The sequence below is a fragment of the Gastrolobium bilobum genome, unplaced genomic scaffold (genome assembly GCF_033153095.1).
Source record: "Gastrolobium bilobum isolate Gb01-03AN ecotype WA unplaced genomic scaffold, APGP_CSIRO_Gbil_v1 utg2363, whole genome shotgun sequence".
Lineage (NCBI taxonomy): Eukaryota > Viridiplantae > Streptophyta > Magnoliopsida > Fabales > Fabaceae > Gastrolobium > Gastrolobium bilobum.
In genome coordinates this window covers 181,401-204,468 of record NW_026897239.1, presented here as the reverse complement: position 1 = coordinate 204,468, position 23,068 = coordinate 181,401, and the positions used below count along the sequence as shown (strand labels likewise).

Sequence of the window (23,068 nt, the reverse complement as noted above, 5' to 3'; positions counted from 1 at the left end):
TTTGTTGGATAACCAATTTAGACTTAAATGCAAGCAACAAAAGTTACAAAACTGCTAAACCCTAGCTAGATGCCAGGGTGGAACTTTAACATTTTACACCTTTACAAAAGTACAAGTAAAATTACCACCTGCTAAAGGACCCCCATACTTGATCCTTTCAATTCAAATAACAGTCCTGCAAAAAAAAAGGGGAAGAGGGGGGGGGGGGGGGGGGGGGGTCATTTCATTGATGAGTCTCTTAGGCCATAGTTAAAGAACAGTTAAGTGACTTACTTCTAAGATCAGGTCTTACACCATAATGCACGTTTGCAGATTGAACAAGGGATTGGCGAGGGAGGCTTTCCAATTCTCTATCTGCTTCATCAATCTTTAACTTTGGGGGCACTGCTGATGATGACCCTTTCAAGTTCTGAATCAGCTTTGCTTCTTTGTCATTGTGTTTCTTGTTCCAAAGAACAGCTGAACTAGCAGCCATGACTATGGACACCATATTACTAACATGTTGAGGAAAGACCTCAAAGGGTATGAAAATATTTTGTTAGAATTATGATCTATAGGGTAATGAAGTAACGGGTAATGATCCCAGTTAAGGAAAATTATGAACGAGGATGAGATTATAGCACAAGGCCAAAGCCAATTGTTTGGACCTAACATAGCTAATATGGATGCATCTGTTGCATTAGGCTTGAACAATATATGTTGAAGGTAAAATTGGGGTATCCAATTTAAGCTCCTTTCTTGTGATGTAGGCCTCAATTTGTAGTTGCATATTAGAAATGTCACAAGGGGTGCCAAGGTCTAGAATTGAAAGATATTAAGAGTTCTTGAATGCACAAATTAGGGTAACTTTTGGGGTTCTGTATCTGAATGTTGTGCTCATATACATTAGCTCCCGGATAATAGACACAAAGGGGGTGATTCCACTCCCTCCACTCACCATTTCATACCTAGTGAACAAAAAACCAAAAAGTTACTATGTGGAAATAAAAGCACTTATTTGAAATGAAGCTAAAAGTGAAGGCTCCACAATTGCTTATAAAGTTGTGTTTCTGCTTCTAAGATGCAGACCTTAGATAATTGGTTGATGAAGGTCCATAAGGACCTTCAACAGAGACATTGAGATGATCTACTTGCAGAAGGTGTTGAAAGCATCTGGTATAGTTTTTTAGACAAAGTTCCTTCACTTTTGATGACAATACTTAACGTTTCTGGCTCCAAGCTACTATTAAAAGTAATGGTAAATGAATGAATGCCACTGTAGCTTGGATATGCTTGGTACATTTATGAACATAACACTTGTGGATTATAAGTCAAGCCTGCCAAAAACCAAAAAAAAAAAAATGTCATAAAAATCTTAACATGAAAAATTAAGCATTTCTCGAGCAGAGGATATTATAAGATAGTGAGCTAGGACAGTCACATTAATTACCATGACTCTTAGAGAAGTTGAGTTCTACAGTTTCACATGGCAAAACACGAGCAGAAACCAAACGAACTTGGTGTCTTGATTGCAAAAACAAGAAGGCTAGCTCTGTGACAGGAACTATGTCACGAGGGCCTTTCACAAGCATCACACGCTTCCATATGGATACCTCATGTTTCTTGCCATAACTGCAGCTTATGGTGTATAAGCACCATAGAATTGAGCCAATTATCACAACTGAGTTTTCCTTATCTTACAAAATAAAACACTTTGCAGAAATATATACTGCTAGAAGGAGAATGATAAGTTCATCAAAATGGGGTTTAAGAATAAGAAAAGATGGTACTTTTCCATGTTGAAATTGTATGATATTTTGGCTATGTGGAGGTAAACACATCCCAAAACAGCTATGAACAAAACTGGAAAAGTGTAAACCAGAAGAGTTGTGCCTACAAGAAGAAAAGCATTGGATATCATCAAATATAAACTAAAATAGTGTAAATGCAAAGTGAATTTTTGACTACATACTAAATCAAAAAGCGACCCTGTGCACCAAAATAGGTAGAATTAGTCTTTGCTCGAAGTTGAGGCTGCCATATTTGTTTGCAAGTGTTTGTGGGCTTCATTATCCAAATGAAAATCCAACCCAAAAACACAACTAGCACCATCAGCCTTAATAGTTAGTCAATTTGAAGAAAGAGACTCTAATGTGGAATACCTGAGTGGAACTTACGTATTTGTAGTAATTAGTCAAGAATTAAGACCACAATTAATAATAAAGGGACAATCATACAAGCAGAAATCAGGATTGAGACACTATGAATGAAAGAACAGAAAGCATGTTAATACGAAAAGAAAATAGTAAAAATGACAGTGCTTAATTTCTCTGCAAATTTATGATGCGAGATAAACCATCCAAGTTAATCATTTTTTAATTTTTTAGTTTTTTCTTTTAGTATTTCCTCTCTCCCGTGGTAGGGGTATTCAATACCAAGTCTTTGTGCTAATTGTAAATAAGGTGTTGAATCGTCTAATATATTCAACGAATAGTTGTACTTGAATCTTCAAAAAGAAAACTACATTAATTAACTTTTTTTCTTGATGATGACAATGGATATTAATTGATGTTACATTTGGATTTTTTTGCAACTCTATTTTGATATACATCTCTTAAAATCATATCATCTCACTTATCTACAAAGAAATATATTTAACCCCCAAAGATTCAATCTAAAGCGGAGCTCAGTTGACAACTCAACTCTCAAAGTTTTGCTTTGTTTTAATAAAGAGATAACATTTGGAGCCGTGCTCCGACCACAAAGTGGTTGAAGGAGGTTGAATAGAGTTACTTTCAAATTCATACAAAAAAAATATAAAAAGTATTAAATTCAAAGTGTAAGAGTGAAAAAGAAAAGAATGCGAGACCAATTGCATTCATATTGCGAAAATTGTACAAATACAAGGTAATGTACTTATATGTCTAGCTTTACTCCTCATAAATCTCTCAAAGAAGAGTTATGCCTGTGTTGCAAATGTTCTCAACCCTAATCTCTTTTTACATCAATAAATTAATTAAGGGAAGATATAAAACTGTGCTGACGTGTCTTCATTTCCTAGAATAGTTTTTTTTTTTTTTTTGGAAAATAAGAATGAGTTAGAATGTATTCATTAAGATAAATGGAGCTCAAATATTCTATGGTTCCCAACTTCCAAAGCAGGAAGATGACTTGGATGGAGGGATAAACCGAAATATGTGCAACTCGTGTCTGCACAAAAAACTACTTAAACAGAGTAATGTTACATAAACTGATAAATTTTTACATAGCCCTCACAAGAATTTAATCTACGCCATTTATTCTTCTCTCTCTTTCTCTCAACCCAATTATTCTCACAAATCATTGCTTCACATGGATTTTGTAAGCTCTATTCACATGTTTGTCTGTACAAAACATTACAGAAATTAAAACGGCCCAAATTTAAAAGACACAACTAACAAATAAATACTTTCCAGCGCCATTACCATGTTCTGAAGAGCAGTAACATCAAATTCGCTCAAGCCAAGAGCTTACGTGAATGGTTAGAGATAGGTAACCAATTGATCAAAGGAGCAATTTTCTATGCAACTACTCAAAATTGGAGAAAATCAGCAAAAGAAAGCTTTCTTTCACTTCGTTCGCGTTCAGCATGCTCATTTGCTCCATGATTAATTCAAACAATACTTGGTCCAAGAAATCCAAAACAGATAATTTTGGATATCAGTTTATATTAACATTTAACACTCCATATGAAAGTTACATAAATATTTTCAGATGTTCAAACAGTTACTATCATGAAAGCTACAACATTACAAAACAAAGCAAAATGAACAATGATAAAAAAGCAAAGAAGAGTAAAAAGGTATCCCTTAATACTTACTATTATGATATAAACAAGTAAGGCAACTTAAATACAATACAACAATCCCTTAAAAAGTTGGTATTTCGTCAGGCTTTGAAACTCTGCCATCCTTTCTAGCTTGATCCGCAGTATGTTCCTTCATATTTCTTCTCTTTTCTTATGAAAGCCACCTAGATGGCTATATTACCTCATAGTTTACACACAACTTATTTCCTTGCTGACTAAATATTGCCAATCTTTCTTTCTTTGCTTTTGATAAAACTAAATATTGCCAATCTTAACATTATCCTCCGATAAATTCACAGGCAACCTTGACCACGATAAAGATTCCCGTGACCCAATCATCCTCCTACGAATCACTATGGATAAGCTTAACACAATGCACACAGCAGCCACCAAAGTAAGCAAAACACCTGTACTCCCCCTTGACCAGCTCTTCAGAACAAAATCAGCACAAACTTCTCCATCAAGACTATTGTGAGAATTGTTCAACTTCATAACCTCAACTCCATTCAATATACCATCAATGACATGAGGAATGCTGCTCTTTGAAGGACCTACAGTAACAGTCAATGCCCCTACACTGCTGTTTCCATCAACCACAAAGTCGGCATAAAACGGCGAAGCCAGTGAATTTGTAATATAAGAGAGATCCAAATCTTTATATGCTAAATACCCATTAACATAAACATTGAAATATAACAAACCAAGCGAAATACTAGCAATATCACAGAAATGCAATCGAACCAGGTATTTATATCCCCCAATGATAGGAAACACCCAAGTCATATTAACATTAGGAACAGAATCATTCTTACTTCTGATCAACCGTGCACTATTATACACATTATCAGGCCCAACCTCACGACTAGCCCCTCCACTGTGATACTTGATCCTACCACCAAAGTAAAGTTTTTCAATCCCAACACTTGATCTGAAGAACTCATCATCAGGAACCCAAGTCCTCCACAATGAATCATTAAAAGGGGTAACTTTAGGACCCCCAACAGTGACCCTATAAACAACTTCAAGAGCTTGCTTGCTTAAACCATCAAAACTCTCTACGTTCTCAGAACTCACAAACTGTGCAGTGTCAGGGACAAGGTCTTTGGGTGCAGAAATCACCTCAATGGCATTCACAAACGCCAATTTCGAATCTTTACCAGGCACAAACACAATCACGAGCTTTTCAGCATCGACCCAGATCAGATACTCCAGGATCCTAGGGTTTCTTTCAGCACCACTCATCAAACGGCTGAAATTGCTCAAAACGACATGCCCATCAACCAAGACGTGAAATTGAGCGCGACCCAGATCGAGTTTCGAGGAATCGAAGGCGTGGAAGTGAAGGCGCACCATGTGGGTCCCTCTGTCTCTGATGGGGAACGCGTACCTGAAAGGGCTAGTGAAAACCCTAGCGGTGCCGTAGATTGGGGGCAATCCAGGAAAGGGGTTTTCGTTTCGGATCGAAACGGCGCGGGAGGACAAGTGTTTTCCGGCGATGTCGCCGGCGAATGGGCGGTTATCGACGAGGGTGGCGGCGGCGGTGGAGCCGCAATTGATGAGGTAGTTATCGATGGGAGAGAAAAGGTGAGAAGAGACGGAGATGGTATAGAAGGAAAGTAAGAAGAGAGAATAAAGGAGAATATTGTACATGAACTCCATGGTTGAGAAGTGAAGAATGAGATGAAACTATTTTTCTGAGAGAGAAAAGAGTTCCATTTTGGTGGGGAAGAAGACTTGACTCACATTCATGTAAGAGAGTGGGTTGGGCCCACACGTCTTGACAGGTTGGATTTGATTCATTCCATGATGATTTTCTTTTTTAAATTTTTAGTATTAAATTTTAGGAAGAGATTACACTTTTTACTTTTTTTTCTTACTACTTGTTACTACCAAATTTTAATCGTTGATTTTTGTTAATCTAACGGTTATAATTTATTAGAATTAATAATTAATTAAGAAGTGTCACCCAATATATTATAACCGTTAAATTGATAAAAATTAACGATTAAAATTTAGTAGTAACAAATAATAATAAAAAAAATATTAAGTACAACATTTCCTTAAATTTTAACTTTGTTAATGTTTCTTCGTAAATTGGACGAAAAAGAATTAGAAATAGTTGACGTTGGAGGAAAGGATATCTACAATCCTTACCTACTGTTTGGTTGGGGAGAAGTGAAAATATGGATGGGTAAATGTATATGGGTATATAATAAAATCACATTTGGTTGAAGATTTTTAGTTTCTTTTCTCATCAAAGAGCTTTCCTAGCAAACCAAGAAAGGGACCAAAAACCAGATATCTTCACTGTTGAAAAAGCCTTTGAAGAGGTGGAATTTCTCATCAAAATCGGATATCTTAAAAAGCTGATGAATGGCATGCCAAGTTTACCCCTATTGTGGTTGGAAGGATGTAATAAAACGGTTTCATTTTTACGAGGATAGTTTTTTAATTTCATTAAGTTTTTCTATCAATATTTTATCTTCAACCAAACACACATTCAGAAATTTAATTCAATTTTCCTGGTAAAATTTTGCCTAACCAAATAACTTTTTTAAAATTTTCCTATCTAACTCATTTTTCCCCCAAATTCCTAGTATTTATATTTTCCTAGTATTAAAAAATTTCTCACCAACCAAACACTACTTAGGCTTGGTTTAGAAGTGTTAGACAATTGGTTAAACAGCATAAATTTTACTCACTTGTTATGAATCTAATCTTCCTAGATTTTTTCATTACTATAGGTAAATTTACAAATTAGTTATTAATTATAAACGTATCACATCAACCTATAAAATAGAATCCTTGTCTCGAAGGTTTGTGTGTCTTCAAGACCAATATGGAATGTCTCCGATGCAGCCATGGCCTAGGACAATTTTTCAAGTTTTTATTTTCCAAAGGTCATCTAATGAATGCTCTCCAAAATCTTAATTGAATTGTGCTTCATACATATTACATGATGCCTTACATTTCTCACATATATTAAGGTGGTACAATTGAAGTGTATGCGTGCAAAAAACGAGATAAACCATATATAATCAAATAATTAAAATTATGTAGATGGGAGATGATATGTATATAACATTATTCCTTTTAGTTTATTTTCCATTATCAGTCTCTCTTATTTGAAATTAATAGTTAACTAATAAATTTAATTTTCAATAAATAATAATTGTTGATTGGAAAAATCAATGGTTAGAATTTGATATCAAATTTTAAAATTACCGGTGTCAAAGAATTTTATCCTTATATATATATATATATATATATATATATATATATATATATAATATATGGGGAGGGATTTTTTTGACTCTAGAGTAAGACTTATAACTCTTACTCCTCATCTCAACCGTTGATTTCCGTTCATCTAATGGTTATTATTTATTTGAAATAAATAAATAATTAATTATTATAGATAACCGTTAGATTGACAGAAATCAACGGTTGAGATGAGGAGTAAGAGTTGTAAGTCTTACTCTAGAGTCAAAAGATCTCTCCCCTATATATATATATATATATATATATATATATATATATATATATATAGGATCATTTGACATCGGTGTCAAATTTCAAATTTAACACCTCATCTGAGAGCCGTTAGATCAAAAGAGATCAATAGTGTCACATGCTTACAAATCAGAGTCGTTGTTATTTTTTGATCTAACGACTTTCAGATAAGGTGTCAAATTTCATCTGATAGCCATTAGATCAAAAAAGATCAATGGTGTCAGATGCTTACAAATCAGAGTCGTTGATCTTTTTCGATCTAATGGCTATCAAATGAGGTGTCAAATTTGAAATTTGACACTGTGTCAAAGGATCCTACCTCTATATATATATATATATATATATATATATATATATATATATATATATATAAAACTTAAGAATGCTAGTTATATCTATCAAAGGGAAAAAAGTTTGTCATTTTAAATACATAAAGTTATGTCATTTTAAGAGAGAGTTTTAAAAAAAATTATTTAAAATTTAAATTAAAAAAATCACCCACTTTCTCCTCCATGATTTTTATTTTTTGTGTCCATCTCTCTCCTAAAATTAAAATGACAACCATCAAACCCTATATCAAATATAAAAATAATTTATAAACATTCAAACAAGAGGTTAAGATTTCAGAAAAATTTGACAATAACAAGAAGGGTTACGTTTATAAATTTTATTTATTTATAACTCTTACAATCTGGAATTTTTACCCTTTTGCCTCTCATTAATTATTTAATAACTATTTTGCTCCTTATTGCAAACTATCTACCAATTTGCCCCTCTTTAATCGATTAGATTGAATATTTAATCGATTAAATGGTCAAATAAAGATTTAATCGATTAAATCTTTAACTTAATCGATTAAATCTTTAACTTAATCGATTAAATCTTCCTCTTTATCAGAAGAACAACCTTATGTATGGAAGATTTAATTGATTAAATAAGGAGATTTAATCGACTAAATCTTTAAGTCAACGATTTTTGCCTATTTTGACCATTTAATCGATTAAATTTTTGGCTTAATCGATTAAAGATGGGCAGATTGATAGATAGTTCTGAGTAAGGAACAAAATGATTATTAAATAATTAATGAGGGGCAAAAGGGTGAAAAAGCCCTTACAATCTTAACTATGTATTTCAGAAAATACATTCTCAAATTTTTATACTCCCCAAAATACATAATTGAAGTTATAAGCAATGTTATTAAAACCGGCCCGGTCGAGGTACTGGGTCACTGGTTCAACCAGTGGGTCATTGGTTCAATCGCATGACCCGATAATTAATATAATTTTATAATTTATATTAAAAAATTATAAACATACTCAAATATCTAAAAAAATGATTAAAATTTCAAATATTTTAATATAAAAAAATAAATCACATATTATTATCCAATAAAAGATCAAACAAAAATATAATGATCGTGATACGGGGCATTAGGTTCAGAAAATGATATCCCTAACTATAAATCAAATCAATTTTTTTTGCATAGTGCATAATTGAGATAATATTAGTATTGTAAAAACATAACTTATGTAAGTTAATAAGCAAAAAAATATTCAATTATGTCCATTATGATTTTATTTTTTTTTTGAAAAAAGAAAATTGGAATTTTTTTTGTGACCGGGTCGGGTCACCGGGTAACCGGTTTTCATGAAACCGGCCGGGTCGGACCGAGTCACACCGGTTTTGATGCATGACCGGTCCATTGCTTCAACCGGACCAGTTATATGACCGATTTACCGGTTCCCGGGTCGACCCGGTCGGGTCGGTCCGGGTTTAATAAGACTGGTTATAAGAGTTATAAACTAAAAATTTTTATAAATGTAACCTTTCCCTAATGTTGTGAGTAGACACAAAGTCCAGAGATTATTTTATTTAACGTTGTGAGTAGGGGTGTAAATAGGTTAGGCCAGCCTACGACTAGCCTATATTAAACTAGGTTTAGCCTATTACAAATAGTAAAATAGAATAAGCCTAAACTTTTAAAAATACATATTTAAAAAATAAACCATAAACTTTTTTGTACATGTCAGGCCTATAAGCCTACTGATTGACCTATATCATATATTTATTTTAAATAAAATAAATAAAATTATTATTTTAATAATTTTGAATATTAAAATAATATTATTTTAGTTATTCTTTTAATTGTTAAATATTTAATAGGCTTAACCAGGTTAACAGGCAGAGGCCAAGACTTTTATTTTTTAAATATAAGTCAGGTCAAACTTGTAATTTGGAGTCTACACAGATTAACAGGCTAGGGCAGACCCAATATTTTTCACACAGACCTGACCTATTTAAGCCGAAGCCTAACTTAGCCTAGTCTATTTACACCCCTAGTTATGAGAATTTTTTTTTTCTCTCTTTTCCTTGATTCCCACGTATACACAAACTATTAGGGTAATACTTTTCTTATGTTGCATAAAAGAAGTATTATCTCTTGCTCAAACAATAAATATGAGAGAGAAAAAAGTTGGAGGTGAGAGAAAAAAAAATTTGTGCGATTCCTTTGAAAAATGTGAATGCAAGAGATAATATTTTTCTTTTGCAACATGAGAAAAATATTACCTTTAATTTTATCATTGTAATTAGTTTTTCCCTTCATTTTCGACTATCTTCTTTCTTGAGAGATTTTATCTGTAGAGGACATCTCTTCAACCTCTCACAACGAGACTAAATTTAGCCTTATGATCCAAACAAGGAAGCTACGCTGCATCACAGAAATGGTGGAACTTCCAAAAGCTTGGAAATTTAGAGGTTAGGTTCTGTATGAAATTAATTAAGATGAGGCAAATTTGCAAGTAAAATAATGGTATCTTGGAAGATCATGACTGAATGGAACCGTAACATTGAAACAGAAATAATATTTTGTCTCATCACAAAGTTGGGCCATATAAAGTAGCCAAAACTTTAGACAATTGAATTTATTCATTGTGGTCTAATAATCCACATAACGAGATTTCTTTTAGTGTAATTTGCAATTATTTTTTATGTATATTCTCACTCGTAAAAAATCACATACAAAATTATGCTGAAGAATTTTGTCTAGTTAAAAGAAAAATACAGTATTTATATAAGAATGTAAAAACAAAAAAAATATAAACGTAATTTTAAAATCTAATCAAAGTCGCTATTATTTTATCAAATCTTAAAAATTTAATATAATTCCATAGCATTTTTACATCACCTCAAGATTTACATTTGTTATACTCATCTTTGAATACACTACATTTTCCGTATACAGTTTTCAAAATAATATGAAAATGATATATGTGGGGAAAAGAAACAGCAAAATGACTGAGTGAAGAACTATTAACAAAAAGTTGATCCATTCCCCATGCCTTTAACTACTACTCAACAACTTCATCTTCTCTGCATTCCCCTACCTCAATCACCAGTGTTCCTTCCCCCTTTGTTGCTTGAACCCTGCAACAATTTCTTCTTGGAGACTGCTCAAAACAATAAAACAAACCAAAAATCCATTTTATTAATTAACCAAATTATCAATTCCACTCACTCTATAATACCAAATCAAAATAATATATATATTGGGCCAAAGTTTGGGCCTTAGAAAAGAGAAAAGCTACCTTATCCCACATATGCGGGATGGGCTTCTTACGGACCTCTACCATTTGGATTTGGGCCGGATCTGCCATTTTCCACTTGCAATTAGGATTCGGGTTGACCCGGACATACTGACTCACAATCTCATCAGCAACCTCATTATAGATCGCATTAGACAAGTAAAAAACAAATGGTTTCTGACAAACATTTCTGCTGAAAGGGCGCGTGTTGAATGGAAATCCAGTATAATCGGCCCGGCGATACCAATTGAAGAAAGTTCTCGCCGGCATCTCTATATCCCGAGGCAAGAAGATGCCTCGGAATATTTGAACCACATAGCCCCAAGAAACGGATATGGTCCATGCCCGATTTTTTTCATAGCAGATGGATTGTTGCATAAGCCCATACGAGTCCAGTTTCATTGGGCCTTTGAGCCGCTGCAGGGCCTGGATTTGTGTCATGTTTGGAAATATGGGCTCAAGTATGTCCAAGTGATGCAGGGACACTAATGGTGTCACGGGATGAGCTGCAAGGAGCCCAAACACATTGCCATACACGTCAAACTGGGAAAAATAAAATAAAAGAAACCAATGTAAGTTGATCCCAAAAAATTATTAGATAAAAATAAATTCAAGACTAATATAAGCAAATATAATTTATATATCTATAACACTGTGGTAATATATATGAAATATTTTGACTCAAGTGTAAAATTAAAAGTTTTATTCTATATCTTAGCCATTTATTTTATTTATCTAATGATTATAGTTTATTGAGTTATATCAATTAATTAATTTTTAATTTTAAATAAATTACAATCGTTACATAGACGAAAATCAAATGTTAAGATATAATTTATATATAGAATGCTGCCAAATTAGAAACAGAAATTCCTTGTTCTGAAATCAAGAAATTTTGTCAGATCAAACACAAGGAAACAAGAACTTCCACAAAGCCAGCTAATGACATGCTGGATTTGCAATACCAGATAGAGGTATGTAATAATATGTATCACAACTCTAGATGGTGCCAAAATAATGTCACGCAGTTGTTGCAACTTAGATCCATGCGATCCAAGAATCCATCATGCAGGTTCTATGTTATGTAATTTTATTTATTTTTTTATTTTGAAATTCATGTCATGAGTGGGGTTAATTCAGCTAACACCAGGACACCTCACAGCACATAATATTAATAAAGCAGCCACGTGCATCATACGTGGAGGCTGCGCATGACTTGGATATTCCTTATAGTTCATGTTAAAACAAAAAGGGGAAAAAAGGAGAAACCAACAACCCTTTCATAATGGCTTTTTGGATTGGTGGGAGATGGAGGTGACATTATCGGTGGTGGATTTTGGTTGGGTCTGATACAATAAGTCATTAACGGAAATTGGGTAACTGGAGGATTTCCAAGACAAATTACGAAAGCAAATTATTGTTTTAGTGAATGCCACTTATGATTCATTTATTTTTTTCTGTTATGGCACCTATGGCCTGGTAGAAATGTTTTATTATTATTGACATGATAATTATTCACCTCTTCGATAAGGATATATAGTTCTCTAAAAAAAGCAGCACGTAATTTTATTTGCAGTGAAAATTGACACATGAAAAACATTTTTTAGCAAGTTAATTTGGAGAAATATTTAGATCATTAACGTTTTCTTTAGGCTTTATTTTATCCTTTCATTATCTCATTCAAATATAATCCCAAGTAAAAACCAATCAGATAACTCATATCCATCATTTTCATTGATGATAAACCATATTCATCATTGATTGACATTCTCTTTTATCTTTTTTTGTTTCAATCATATGTTGACCAAATTCAAGCAGTAAAAAAAACACCAAACTTAATTAATGTTACCCAAAACAAAAAACACTAAGGCTCCTTTTGATTTCTGTTTTGCAAAACAGTTTTTTAGTTTTTAAAACAAAAAGACTAAAAAATTCGTTTGGTAAGACCTGTTTTATAAAAAATGTTTTGAAAACTATAACTGTTTTTTTTTTTTAAATCAAATTTAGAGAACATGTCTGAGTTGTTTTTGTTTTCTGTTTTGGTTTGTAACTTTCAAAAAGAAAAACATATAGAAAACAACTGTTTCCATAACTATTTTACAAAACAGTTTTAAGAATAAAAAAATCAGAACACAATCGAACAGACCCTAAATTTCTTCCAACATTTTTTTAACCCTTTTTCTCAATTTCGCAGGAAGAACCAAACAGAACCAGACAAAACCAAGAGGAAAATTTCATAGACAACTAACCTGATGAAAGCCTTTTTCCTTAGTGAGTGGAACACCAAGCTCTGCCATACAAGCTTGAATCCTATCATCTGAGCCATACAATGTTGGATACCTCTGAATGCACCTATCTTGCATTCTCTCCAATGCCACAGCCAATGGATAACTGATAGCAAAACCACCACCCCCATAAGCCATATTATAAGAAAAATGTATATTCTGAAAGTGGCTCTCTGAAGAACCTCCAATGTAATAGAATTGGTTGTGATCATATTTTTGCAACACTTTAACCAAATTCTCAGTCACAAACACAGTGTCATCATCCCCCATCACAAACCACCTCACATTCTCCATCCCAAGCCTCACTGTCTCTGACACTATCCGAGATATTCTTATCCCAGACCTATTCCCATGTGGGTGTTTGTACTTGAACTTTGAAGTGTCACTAGATATCTTCAATGTTGGAAGAAGATACTCATCCCCAGGTTCATTTTTCACCTCTTGGTCAAGCCACACATTGCCCCTTGTTTCATTTGGCCTCCACCATAGCTTTATGTACTCTTTTCTATGATTCCATAGCTTGGCTGAGGCTCCTATCCCAAACACTATGTGGGTTATGTTGGTTTGTTCAAAGGGTATTACTAATTTATGTGTCTCTTCGGATGGAAGAAGTGCATTGTCAGATAAGTTTGTGATTGGAAGGTAATGGTTTTTGTCACAATCATCATATGAATGGGTAACAAATCCAAGGGAATAGAAGAGGTAGGAGATGGAGATTAATAGGAAGAAGAAAGCCATTAGCTTTGTTATGGTCCATGAAGAGTAAAAGTGTTCTGAATCTGTGAGATTGTTCTTCATGGTTGCCATTTATGATTTCAAAGGATTTTTTGATTTTTTTCACGAAAGATACATATAGAGAGAGAGAAGGTGGGGCGTGAAGTGTGTAGGGAGGATTTGGGGTCTTTGTGAAGCCTTTTAAGGTGGTATGTTACACAGTCCACATAAAATTAACTTGTGTTAAAGTGTTATGATTAATAGGTGACACTTTATTCTAAACAGAGCAAGGCACTATGTTGAATTCGTGACCAATTGGTTATTCCAGCTCTAATATCATGTCAACTTGTCAACAACTATTTTAACCTAAAAGATTAAGCTTAAAGTTTTGTTTGGGAGTTTGAAATGGACGGGAAGAGAAGGAAAGGAATTCGAGGGAAATGAAGGGAAAGGGAAAAAAAAGGAAATAAAGGATATTCTCTTCCTTTATTTGGGAGTAGGAGGTGTTAACGGGTCGAGCCAAGTCGAACTTTGATCTTGAAAGGTTAAGTCTGTGTTTAGATGTGTCAGCCTGACCAAGCATGTTACCTGTTATAAATATTAATTATCGGCATATGACTTGACTTATTTATAAAAAATAAAAGCCCGGTTTAGCTTGTTAGCCTGTTTAAAAAAATTAAGACAACAAAAATTTATCCAAATAGAATATACAATTAACAACACTAGTAATTCCATAAATTCAATGTATATCCAAATAGCATAATATGGAACAAAATCATTCAAAAAGTATATTTAACCAATAAAATGGGATGAAATAGATTGAGAAGAAAGAGAAGGCCATTACAGGTGGTATAAAAAATATAAAATTAAAATAAAAAATAATATATTAGGTAAGTCTGAGAGGCTCTAAGGCCGAGCTTTTGAATTGGGGCCTGAGGCCTTTTTATTAAACGAGCTTTATACAAATTCAAGTCTGGTGCCAACAACCAATTTTAAACATGTAAGCTTAGGCCTTCACGTACCGAGCTAAAAGTCCCTAAAAGGCCTCTGATTTGTTTAGCACCCTATTTGGGAGTTAAATCCTCAGTGAATTTTACTTTTAAGAATAAGAAAGATTTTTAGAGGGTTTTGTGAATATCCCCAAATCTTTTCCCTCACTTTTTAAAACTCGCAAACAAGGAAAGAGATTAATAAAACTCTTCCTTTTCTTTTCCTCGTAAAACTAACTCTCAAATAAGCCCTAAGACGTGAGGATATATTAATTAATTTGTATCTTTTATATTCATCTAACAACTTCGAGGTTGTTAGAGAATAAAATATAAAGTATTAAAAAGATCATCACCTACTACTTCAAAGTTTTGGGTTTAAATGATTCTTAACATTGAAATGGTTCGAAAGGTTTATCTTCAATGATAGAGTTGAAATTGATCGTATTAAGATCAATAGATAATTATGAGTCTCTGTTTTTTAGCTCGTTGTGAAAATAATTGAAGTCAATTAAACTTTTTTTTAAAAAAAAAAGGTTTTTTTTTTTTCTATATGAAGTAAAAGTTTTAGAGTAAATTAGACTCTATCTATTTTTTTGGGTAAATCATTAGACTCTATCTTTAAAGTTTCTTAAACTACCAAAAAAAAAAGTTTCTTAACAAACTTTTAAATCGGAGTAAAAATTACAATTTATCTTCTTCTTTTTAAATTTTTACTTAACTGTTTATTAAATTTAACCGAAAATTTGTTTCATTTGTTAAATTATATATCTGAATAACTCAAGGCATGTATGTGAGAATTTTATATTTTTGTTAATGATATTTTGAAAATTTTCTTCTTTTACTTAAAGGCTGTGGGTATTCTGACATAAGAAGTTATGAACACAAGTCAAAAACAGACTATAAATAAGAAAAATAACACGAAATGAAATTAAGGATCTGAAATAATATTTTGTCAGTTTCGTTATTTTAAAAAATTGAAAGTAAAAGTTAAATAAAGATGATACTTTTGTAATTATTAATAAAAATATATCGACAAAAAGTAAAAATAAAAACTAAATCACACACACTTATATTACTATAACAAATCACCATTCAACAAAATTAGTACAATACAACTTGTTACAATTAAGAATTTAGTGAAAAAAATTATCTCCCTCCAAAAATCAACTCTTCTAAAAAAAATTAATCTCATAAATAATTTTATAATTGGCACACATTTTCATACAAGACCCTATATATAATTAGACTTAAAAGTATAATCAAACAAATTTTCACATTTTTCTTGTAGCTAGTGGTGATGAATTAAGGGAGAGTAATTACTCAGTAACTAAATAACAATCGTATACCCATTGTTAATTCTTTAACATGTATGATAAATTTGGTGCCAAACAATGTATCAACTTCCAAGCTCATTGAAGTTTTAAGAAAATGAGGTTATCATACGATTTGGATCGTATTAAAGAATTGGTTTTGCAATAATATTTGAGTAACGCTACAGCCATTTATTTTGGGAACAAAATATCACATGCTACACAAACCCTGTTGAATGGTACGTGTAGCTTATAAAAATAAAACGCTATGTGAACATAGTGAATCAGAAATAAGGAATCGGAATGAAATTGTATCTCTCGGCTCAATAAATATTTTATAGAAACCATAATAATAATAATAATAATAATAATAATAATAGTAATAATAATAATAATAATAGCATAAGTCCTCAAGCGTATGATATGAGGAATAAAAATTATTGTTCCTTATTTTTTACCATTTGTTTTAAAAAATAATAAATAATTTTAAATTTGTAAGATATTGAATGCTTAGTTATTTTTATGTAATAGTTTATACGTAATTCAAAAAAAATGTAATAGTTTATAGGATTTGTTTTTTCTAAAGTTTCTTTAGACAAATTTGTCTAATGTTTACCGAAACGACGTTGTTTTAGGCAGAAGTCATGATATATTTGTAATTTTAATTTATTTTAGGGTTATAATAGTCTTTTTCATTTTAATTTTTTAATTTTTTTCAACTACAAAACAACGTCGTTTCAATGAACATTAGACAAAATTAACATTAGATACTTTTTTTCCTAGTTCATTTTTTTATTCTCTTAACATGTATGAAGGACACACGTTAACAAAATTTCAATAATAATGAGTAGTAGTAAGTTATATGACAATTGAATACTTGGGTTGGGAGAGAACAAATCAAATTGTTTGTTTTCTATTATTATTACAAATTTAAAAATGTAATCATGCTTCTATTTATGCATATTTATTCTATACGGATGAGTTTATAAACTCTATGCATGCATCCAAAACAGAGCATTAGTGAATTGAGTGTTGGTTGTTTTCAGCTCTATTACTTACTTGAAAACATTTTATCTTTGTCTTACAAACGCAAGTGGGTTAAGAAACTTAAAATCAGATAGAAACCAAAAATTAAATAGCCAAACCCATATCCGTGAAGCAAGAAAAATTACGACTGTCTTAGTACATACTGTATTCTACAAGCAAGTACATAAACTAATTACTAATATATATATGCAGAATAATTTTAATCAACACTTTTGTTGCTTTCTTAAATGGTTTAGTTGTGATTGATAACTTCAGCCACTTACCACTGCGTGGAATTCCCATATTGATTAAATATGCTAGTTTCAGTGGCAGTGGAGTTTAGCAACTTTGGTATACATATATATGTTAAGGTAGCTACAAGCTATAATTTTTTCTAATTTAAGAAATTCACCAAATGAAAATATTTTGCATACTCTAGTGGGAAGGAAATGAGGTAACTTGAAGAAATCTTCGACTAACATTGTGCATGATTGTGATGAGATCCCATGGGAAACGAAAAAGAATTTGTCATTTTCTGTGGAAGAGTTATTTGTCATGTGGAAGTGAAATAATAGATGCTTGGAAGACTCTCAAATATGCTATAAAACGAATGGTGTTTGGATTCAGTTAATTATTTATTGGAAGCTTGTGGTTGGTGAGACCTCCCACATCAAGAATGGTTTAAAATACATCAAAATTCTGATTTGTTGGAATCCTATTTTAGAAACATGATATTCAATGGCCTTTTTGTGCCATCAACGTTAACAGGGAAAATATCAGGACAAAAAGGATTGCTGGGGAGTGGGGATCTAACCCTGCACTTTTTGTAAGGAGAAATTCTTCATTAGACTTAATTTACACAAATTATGTAAATTAAGTTACTTACACCAAACTTTATTAATTTATATTAAATTATTCTATTAACATTATGCAAAATAATAATGTGTCAGTTTATAATTAATTTAATCTACTCAACTTATATTAGTCTTTAAGCTTTTATAATGTCAGCTTAATGAAGTAAGCAATATGGGTATAATTTTTTTAAAATGTGTATGACTTTCATAAATTTTGGAGATATCTTCTCACCAAAGTAAAAGATAATTATTTAAATTAATGCATGTCCATTTAGCCAACAAAAACAATTAATGGATATAAAAACGCAAGATTGCAAAAGAAAGTCTTCCAATATGCCATGATCTCCAATCCATATCTATTAATTTCAGACTCTAATCCTTATCTTCTTTTTAACCTATCACTTATCCTTTTTCCAGCCTTCTTTAATAATAACTTTTTATTTATTTTTGTACAATTATCTTTCTTTTTTTTATGATTAATCGACTAGTGAGATATTTTATAATTCATTTATCAAGACATAATTCAATGACACTTACACCTGAACACAAGTTTAAATCATATAATAAACAAAGGGAATGTTATTCTCATTTTACATTAGAGTAGTTCTTTTATGTTACACAGAGAAAAGCCACATGGAGCCCACCATAAAAGGATAAAAAAGAAAAAAGAAAAAGAGTGGGTGAAATTTTCAAAATGAGATAACATGAGATAATTATCTCATGTAAAATGAGAGTATTTCCAATTGGTTTATTTCTAATTAGTTGCGAAGCAATGAACCGATTGGAATATTTTCAAAAAAAAAAATGAGATTAATATTTCCCATAAAAAAAATACTTGATGTTTTTCTAATTATAGTAATTCATAGATATTTTTCAGTTAAAAAAAAAATCAATTTTTTTGGTAATTCATTCGCCAATAACATTAGTCATAGCGGGCCGAGGCCTTGTGATAATGAATCCAATAAGCCTTGTTTTGACCCATACAACACAAGAAGAGCTTAAATTGGGCCATGTTTTCACCCTACCAATAGAAGCCCAGTATTTTTTTCATAAAAAGAAGAATATTATAAATATTCTATTTTAATGTTTAATTAAATCAATAAAAAAAAATAGTTATATGAAAATTTTATATTATATTTATTTATTTTGTGTGATTTTGCTAACAAAAGTGCACGTAGCGACGTGCATGGCATAGGGGAGAGGATGGCGATGGAAGGAGATGCAGATAAGGAACGGAACGAGTCAGGCGAGTCAACACGGTCGGAGGAGGTTGAGGAGATCCAGCGAGTTATTGAATCGGTGGTTCAAATCGGTGAATACAGAAGAACGCAGAGGAAGGAATGTCACAACTTGGTACGTCGTTTCAAGCTTATGTTGCCGCTTATGGAAGACCTTCGTGGCCTTCAACAACCCATTCATGAGAATGGTCTTGTTTGGTTAAGGAACCTCAACGACGCGCTTTTGTGTGCCAAGGACTTGTTGACAAATTGCAGCCAAGGAAGCAAGATTCACCTCGTAAGTTGTTCCTCTTAATTTCATCAAACATATACATGCATGTATATATATGCATGGTTTCTATAATGATATGGTATAAAAGCCTTTGAAGCGGTGTGGACACAACGGTTAATGTTGTTGTTGTTGTTGCCATATAACACGGCGGTTACATGTTTGATTCATGTAATTAACGTCTTGCAATCAAAGATAAGGTTGTCTTTTATAGAAACAAACAATAGGTTTGACCCTTCCCGTAACAAGAGTTTGGTAACATCCAAGTTGTCTTATGGTCCAACATTAAAAGTTTGTTAGAAATATCATCTAAAATTATTCATGTTACCACTCAAGCTTTATACAATAGTTGGTTTGTGATAAGGTAAAAAAAGGGTTCTTGTGATAAGTGGGGTATTGGATTTTTTAAATTTTATTTTTTTAATCTTATTTTCTTTTTTTGGTATTAGGCATTGGAGAACGAGGGGGTTATGATCAAGTTTCAGAATGTCTATGAAAAATTAAGCCAAGCGTTTGATGATTTGCCTTGCGAGGAATTGGGGATTTCTGATGAAGTCAGAGAACAGGTAGGTCCGTTTTCATTTCTCATCTCTTTGTGTATAAAAGTGATTCTTTAATTTTTTTTGGAAAAATGAATTTTGAAGTTTGAACATGTTTATGAAAAGTAATTTTGTGATCATGACTTTTCTATATATGATGTTTGAATAATTTTTTATTTTTTAATTGTGAATGGCAAAGATGAAAGTTTTATATGTTCTGTTTTGTGTAAAATACATGTAACTTGGAAGGAAAACAAAATGCCAGATTTTGATGTCATGGTTAATAATATGGAAAGAAATTTCATTTTTGGCATCTATGTATAAGCTTAGCCTAGTCTTTGATTGCCTTGCAGGGATCATTAATTAACCATTGGTGATGATTAATTTGTTCTTCTTTGTGGTTTGTGGTGTATGAATTCTGGTGCCATTTATAATCTGGATTTCACAACCTTTCTACTCTTCATTTTCTATTCAGATTGAGCTAATGCACGTGCAACTCAGGCGAGCCAGGAGAAGGACTGATACACAGGACATAGAACTTGCAATGGATATGATGGTAGTTTTTTCTGATGAGGATGATCGCAATTCTGATAGTGCTATCATTGAAAGACTTGCAAAAAAGATGGATCTTCATAGTGTTGAGGATCTTGAGGTAGAAACAATGGCTGTTAGGAACCTGGCTACAGAAAGAAAAGGGCAACAAGCTGAGAGTAACCAGAGAATAATTGACCTTCTTAACAAATTCAAACGAATTGTTGGCATGGAAGAAACCAATGTCCTTGATGATCCTGTCATTCCCAAGATGCTTGAGAGGTCCACATCTTTGGTCATCCCTCATGAGTTTCTCTGCCCAATAACTCTAGAAATCATGACAGATCCTGTTATTGTTGCAAGTGGACAGGTAATCAATCACACAGTTCTTGAATTAATTAATTTTCTTTTGTTACAAGTTGAGTGAAAAAGTAAAAGCCTGAGTTGAAAAGATACTTTGCAAGTATGCATGCTGTTTTAATAGCAAGTGTTTTGTAGAATGAGTTCAAACTTTTTCACTATATATGATACTGACAAAACTTTTCTTTTTCTTGTCATTATGTGTTTCAATCAAAGACATATGAAAGGGAAAGCATAGAGAAGTGGTTCAAATCCAGTCATAACACATGCCCAAAAACGAGGCAACCTCTGGCTCACCTTTCATTGGCACCAAACTGTGCATTAAGAAACTTGATTGTGGAGTGGTGTGAGAACAATAACTTCAAACTTCCTAAAAAATATACTTCTTTTGATCAAGAAAGCTGTCCCATGGAGAACAAAGAGGAAATTCCATCTTTGGTAGAGAGCCTATCATCTATTCATTTAGAAGAGCAGAGAATGGCAGTGGAGAAGATACGTATGATATCAAAGGAAAATCCTGATAACAGAGTTTTGGTTGCTGAGCATGGAGGAATACCACCATTAGTACACCTATTGTCATATCCTGACTCAAAAATACAGGAGCATGCAGTGACAGCACTTTTAAATTTATCAATTGATGAAGGTAACAAGAAACTCATATCTAAAGAAAATGCTATACCAGCTATTATAGAAGTATTGGAGAATGGGAGTGTTGTGGCTAAAGAAAATTCTGCAGCAGCTTTATTTAGCTTGTCAATGCTTGATGAGAATAAAGAGATTGTGGGTCTATCAAATGGGATTCCCCCTTTGGTAGAGTTATTACAGAATGGAACAGTTAGAGGGAAGAAAGATGCTGCTACAGCTCTCTTTAACTTATCACTTAGTCATGCAAATAAAGGTAGGGCCATTAGTGCTGGCATTGTGACACCTTTACTTGAATTGCTCAAGCACATAAACTTGGGTATGATTGATGAAGCACTCTCCATTTTATTACTCCTTGTATCAAATTCAGAAGGAAGGCAAGAGATTGGACAGCTCTCATTCATTGAAACCCTTGTTGGGTTCATAAGAGATGGAACCCCTAAGAACAAGGAATGTGCAGCATCTGTTCTTCTTGAGTTATGTTCAAGTAACTCATCTTTTATATTGGCAGCACTTCAGTTTGGAGTGTATGAGCATTTAATTGAGCTTAAAGAAAATGGAACTAATAGAGCACAGAGGAAAGCAAATGCAGTCTTAGATCTCATCAGCAGGAGTGAGCAGATTTAATTAGTATTGTTTTCTCTAGTGTATGTATAATCTTATTTCTTCATTGTAAATTAATTAAACTAATTCTTTCTCTTATCTTGGTGTACAAAGTACAGTTGAAAAATGTAATTAAATTCGTTATCACTCATTCATCCCTTTGATTAGGTGCAATGAATTAATTCTTTTTAAAATTTGAAATACTAATAAAATTTGTGAAACATTATTTTTGAAATTCATTTTGCAGTTTTTAATTGATAAAACTATATCAAATGCATAATTAAGCATCATTATTAAGCTCTCAAGTCTCTAACATTATTCATCTGGACATATACTAAAGGATATGGAAGGCCTTAACATAAAATTAAGAGTTAAGACTTAAACAAAATAATATGCAATAGTGCGAAAAGACAGCTAAGTCGCCAGCAACACAGGATGAGATTATAGCTAAGTCTAGGCATTCCTCGTGAAAGGTAGGATAACAAAGCCACCTAAACTAATCAATCAGGAGACATGTTACTCATGTTGCTACACTAAGGCGGCATAATCAACCAACAAGCAAGTAATGTCGTTTACTATAACAAGAGAGGCTTGAAATCCTAGTACGATTATCATTTTTCAATATACTTAAACTTATTAAGCAAACACTGATTTGAGTATCCGAATGCCTTGCAAGTCACTCAACGGGGACATTTAGAGTCAATCCCTCTAATATCATCATAAGCAACTATGCAAAAAGTTTCATTGAATCTGTTGAGATATATAAAATTATTAATGTAGTCTCAC

General features: G+C 32.5%; 3 protein-coding genes and 1 pseudogene across 3 annotated transcripts; 1 reads left to right on the top strand and 3 right to left on the bottom strand.

The window, feature by feature from the left end:
* Nucleotides 1-131: 131 nt before the first annotated feature.
* On the bottom strand, nt 132-2,049 carry LOC133305115 (ferric reduction oxidase 2-like; annotated as a pseudogene).
* A 1,599-nt stretch (nt 2,050-3,648) lies between these two features.
* On the bottom strand, nt 3,649-5,530 carry LOC133305106 (probable receptor-like protein kinase At5g24010). Its single transcript, XM_061505241.1, has one exon. It carries the CDS (start codon nt 5,483-5,485, stop codon nt 4,082-4,084), a length of 1,404 nt encoding a protein of 467 aa, XP_061361225.1. The 5' UTR covers nt 5,486-5,530; the 3' UTR covers nt 3,649-4,081.
* A 5,159-nt stretch (nt 5,531-10,689) lies between these two features.
* On the bottom strand, nt 10,690-14,015 carry LOC133305114 (uncharacterized). Its single transcript, XM_061505249.1, has 3 exons — nt 13,173-14,015; nt 10,927-11,466; nt 10,690-10,788 (listed from the first exon to the last, which is right to left on the bottom strand). The coding sequence occupies exons 1-3, from the start codon at nt 14,013-14,015 to the stop codon at nt 10,690-10,692; spliced, it is 1,482 nt and encodes a 493-aa protein (XP_061361233.1).
* Nucleotides 14,016-19,304: 5,289 nt separating this feature from the next.
* LOC133305113 (U-box domain-containing protein 15) lies at nt 19,305-22,306 on the top strand. Its single transcript, XM_061505248.1, has 4 exons — nt 19,305-19,616; nt 20,057-20,173; nt 20,622-21,047; nt 21,254-22,306. The coding sequence occupies exons 1-4, from the start codon at nt 19,305-19,307 to the stop codon at nt 22,304-22,306; spliced, it is 1,908 nt and encodes a 635-aa protein (XP_061361232.1).
* Nucleotides 22,307-23,068: the final 762 nt, after the last annotated feature.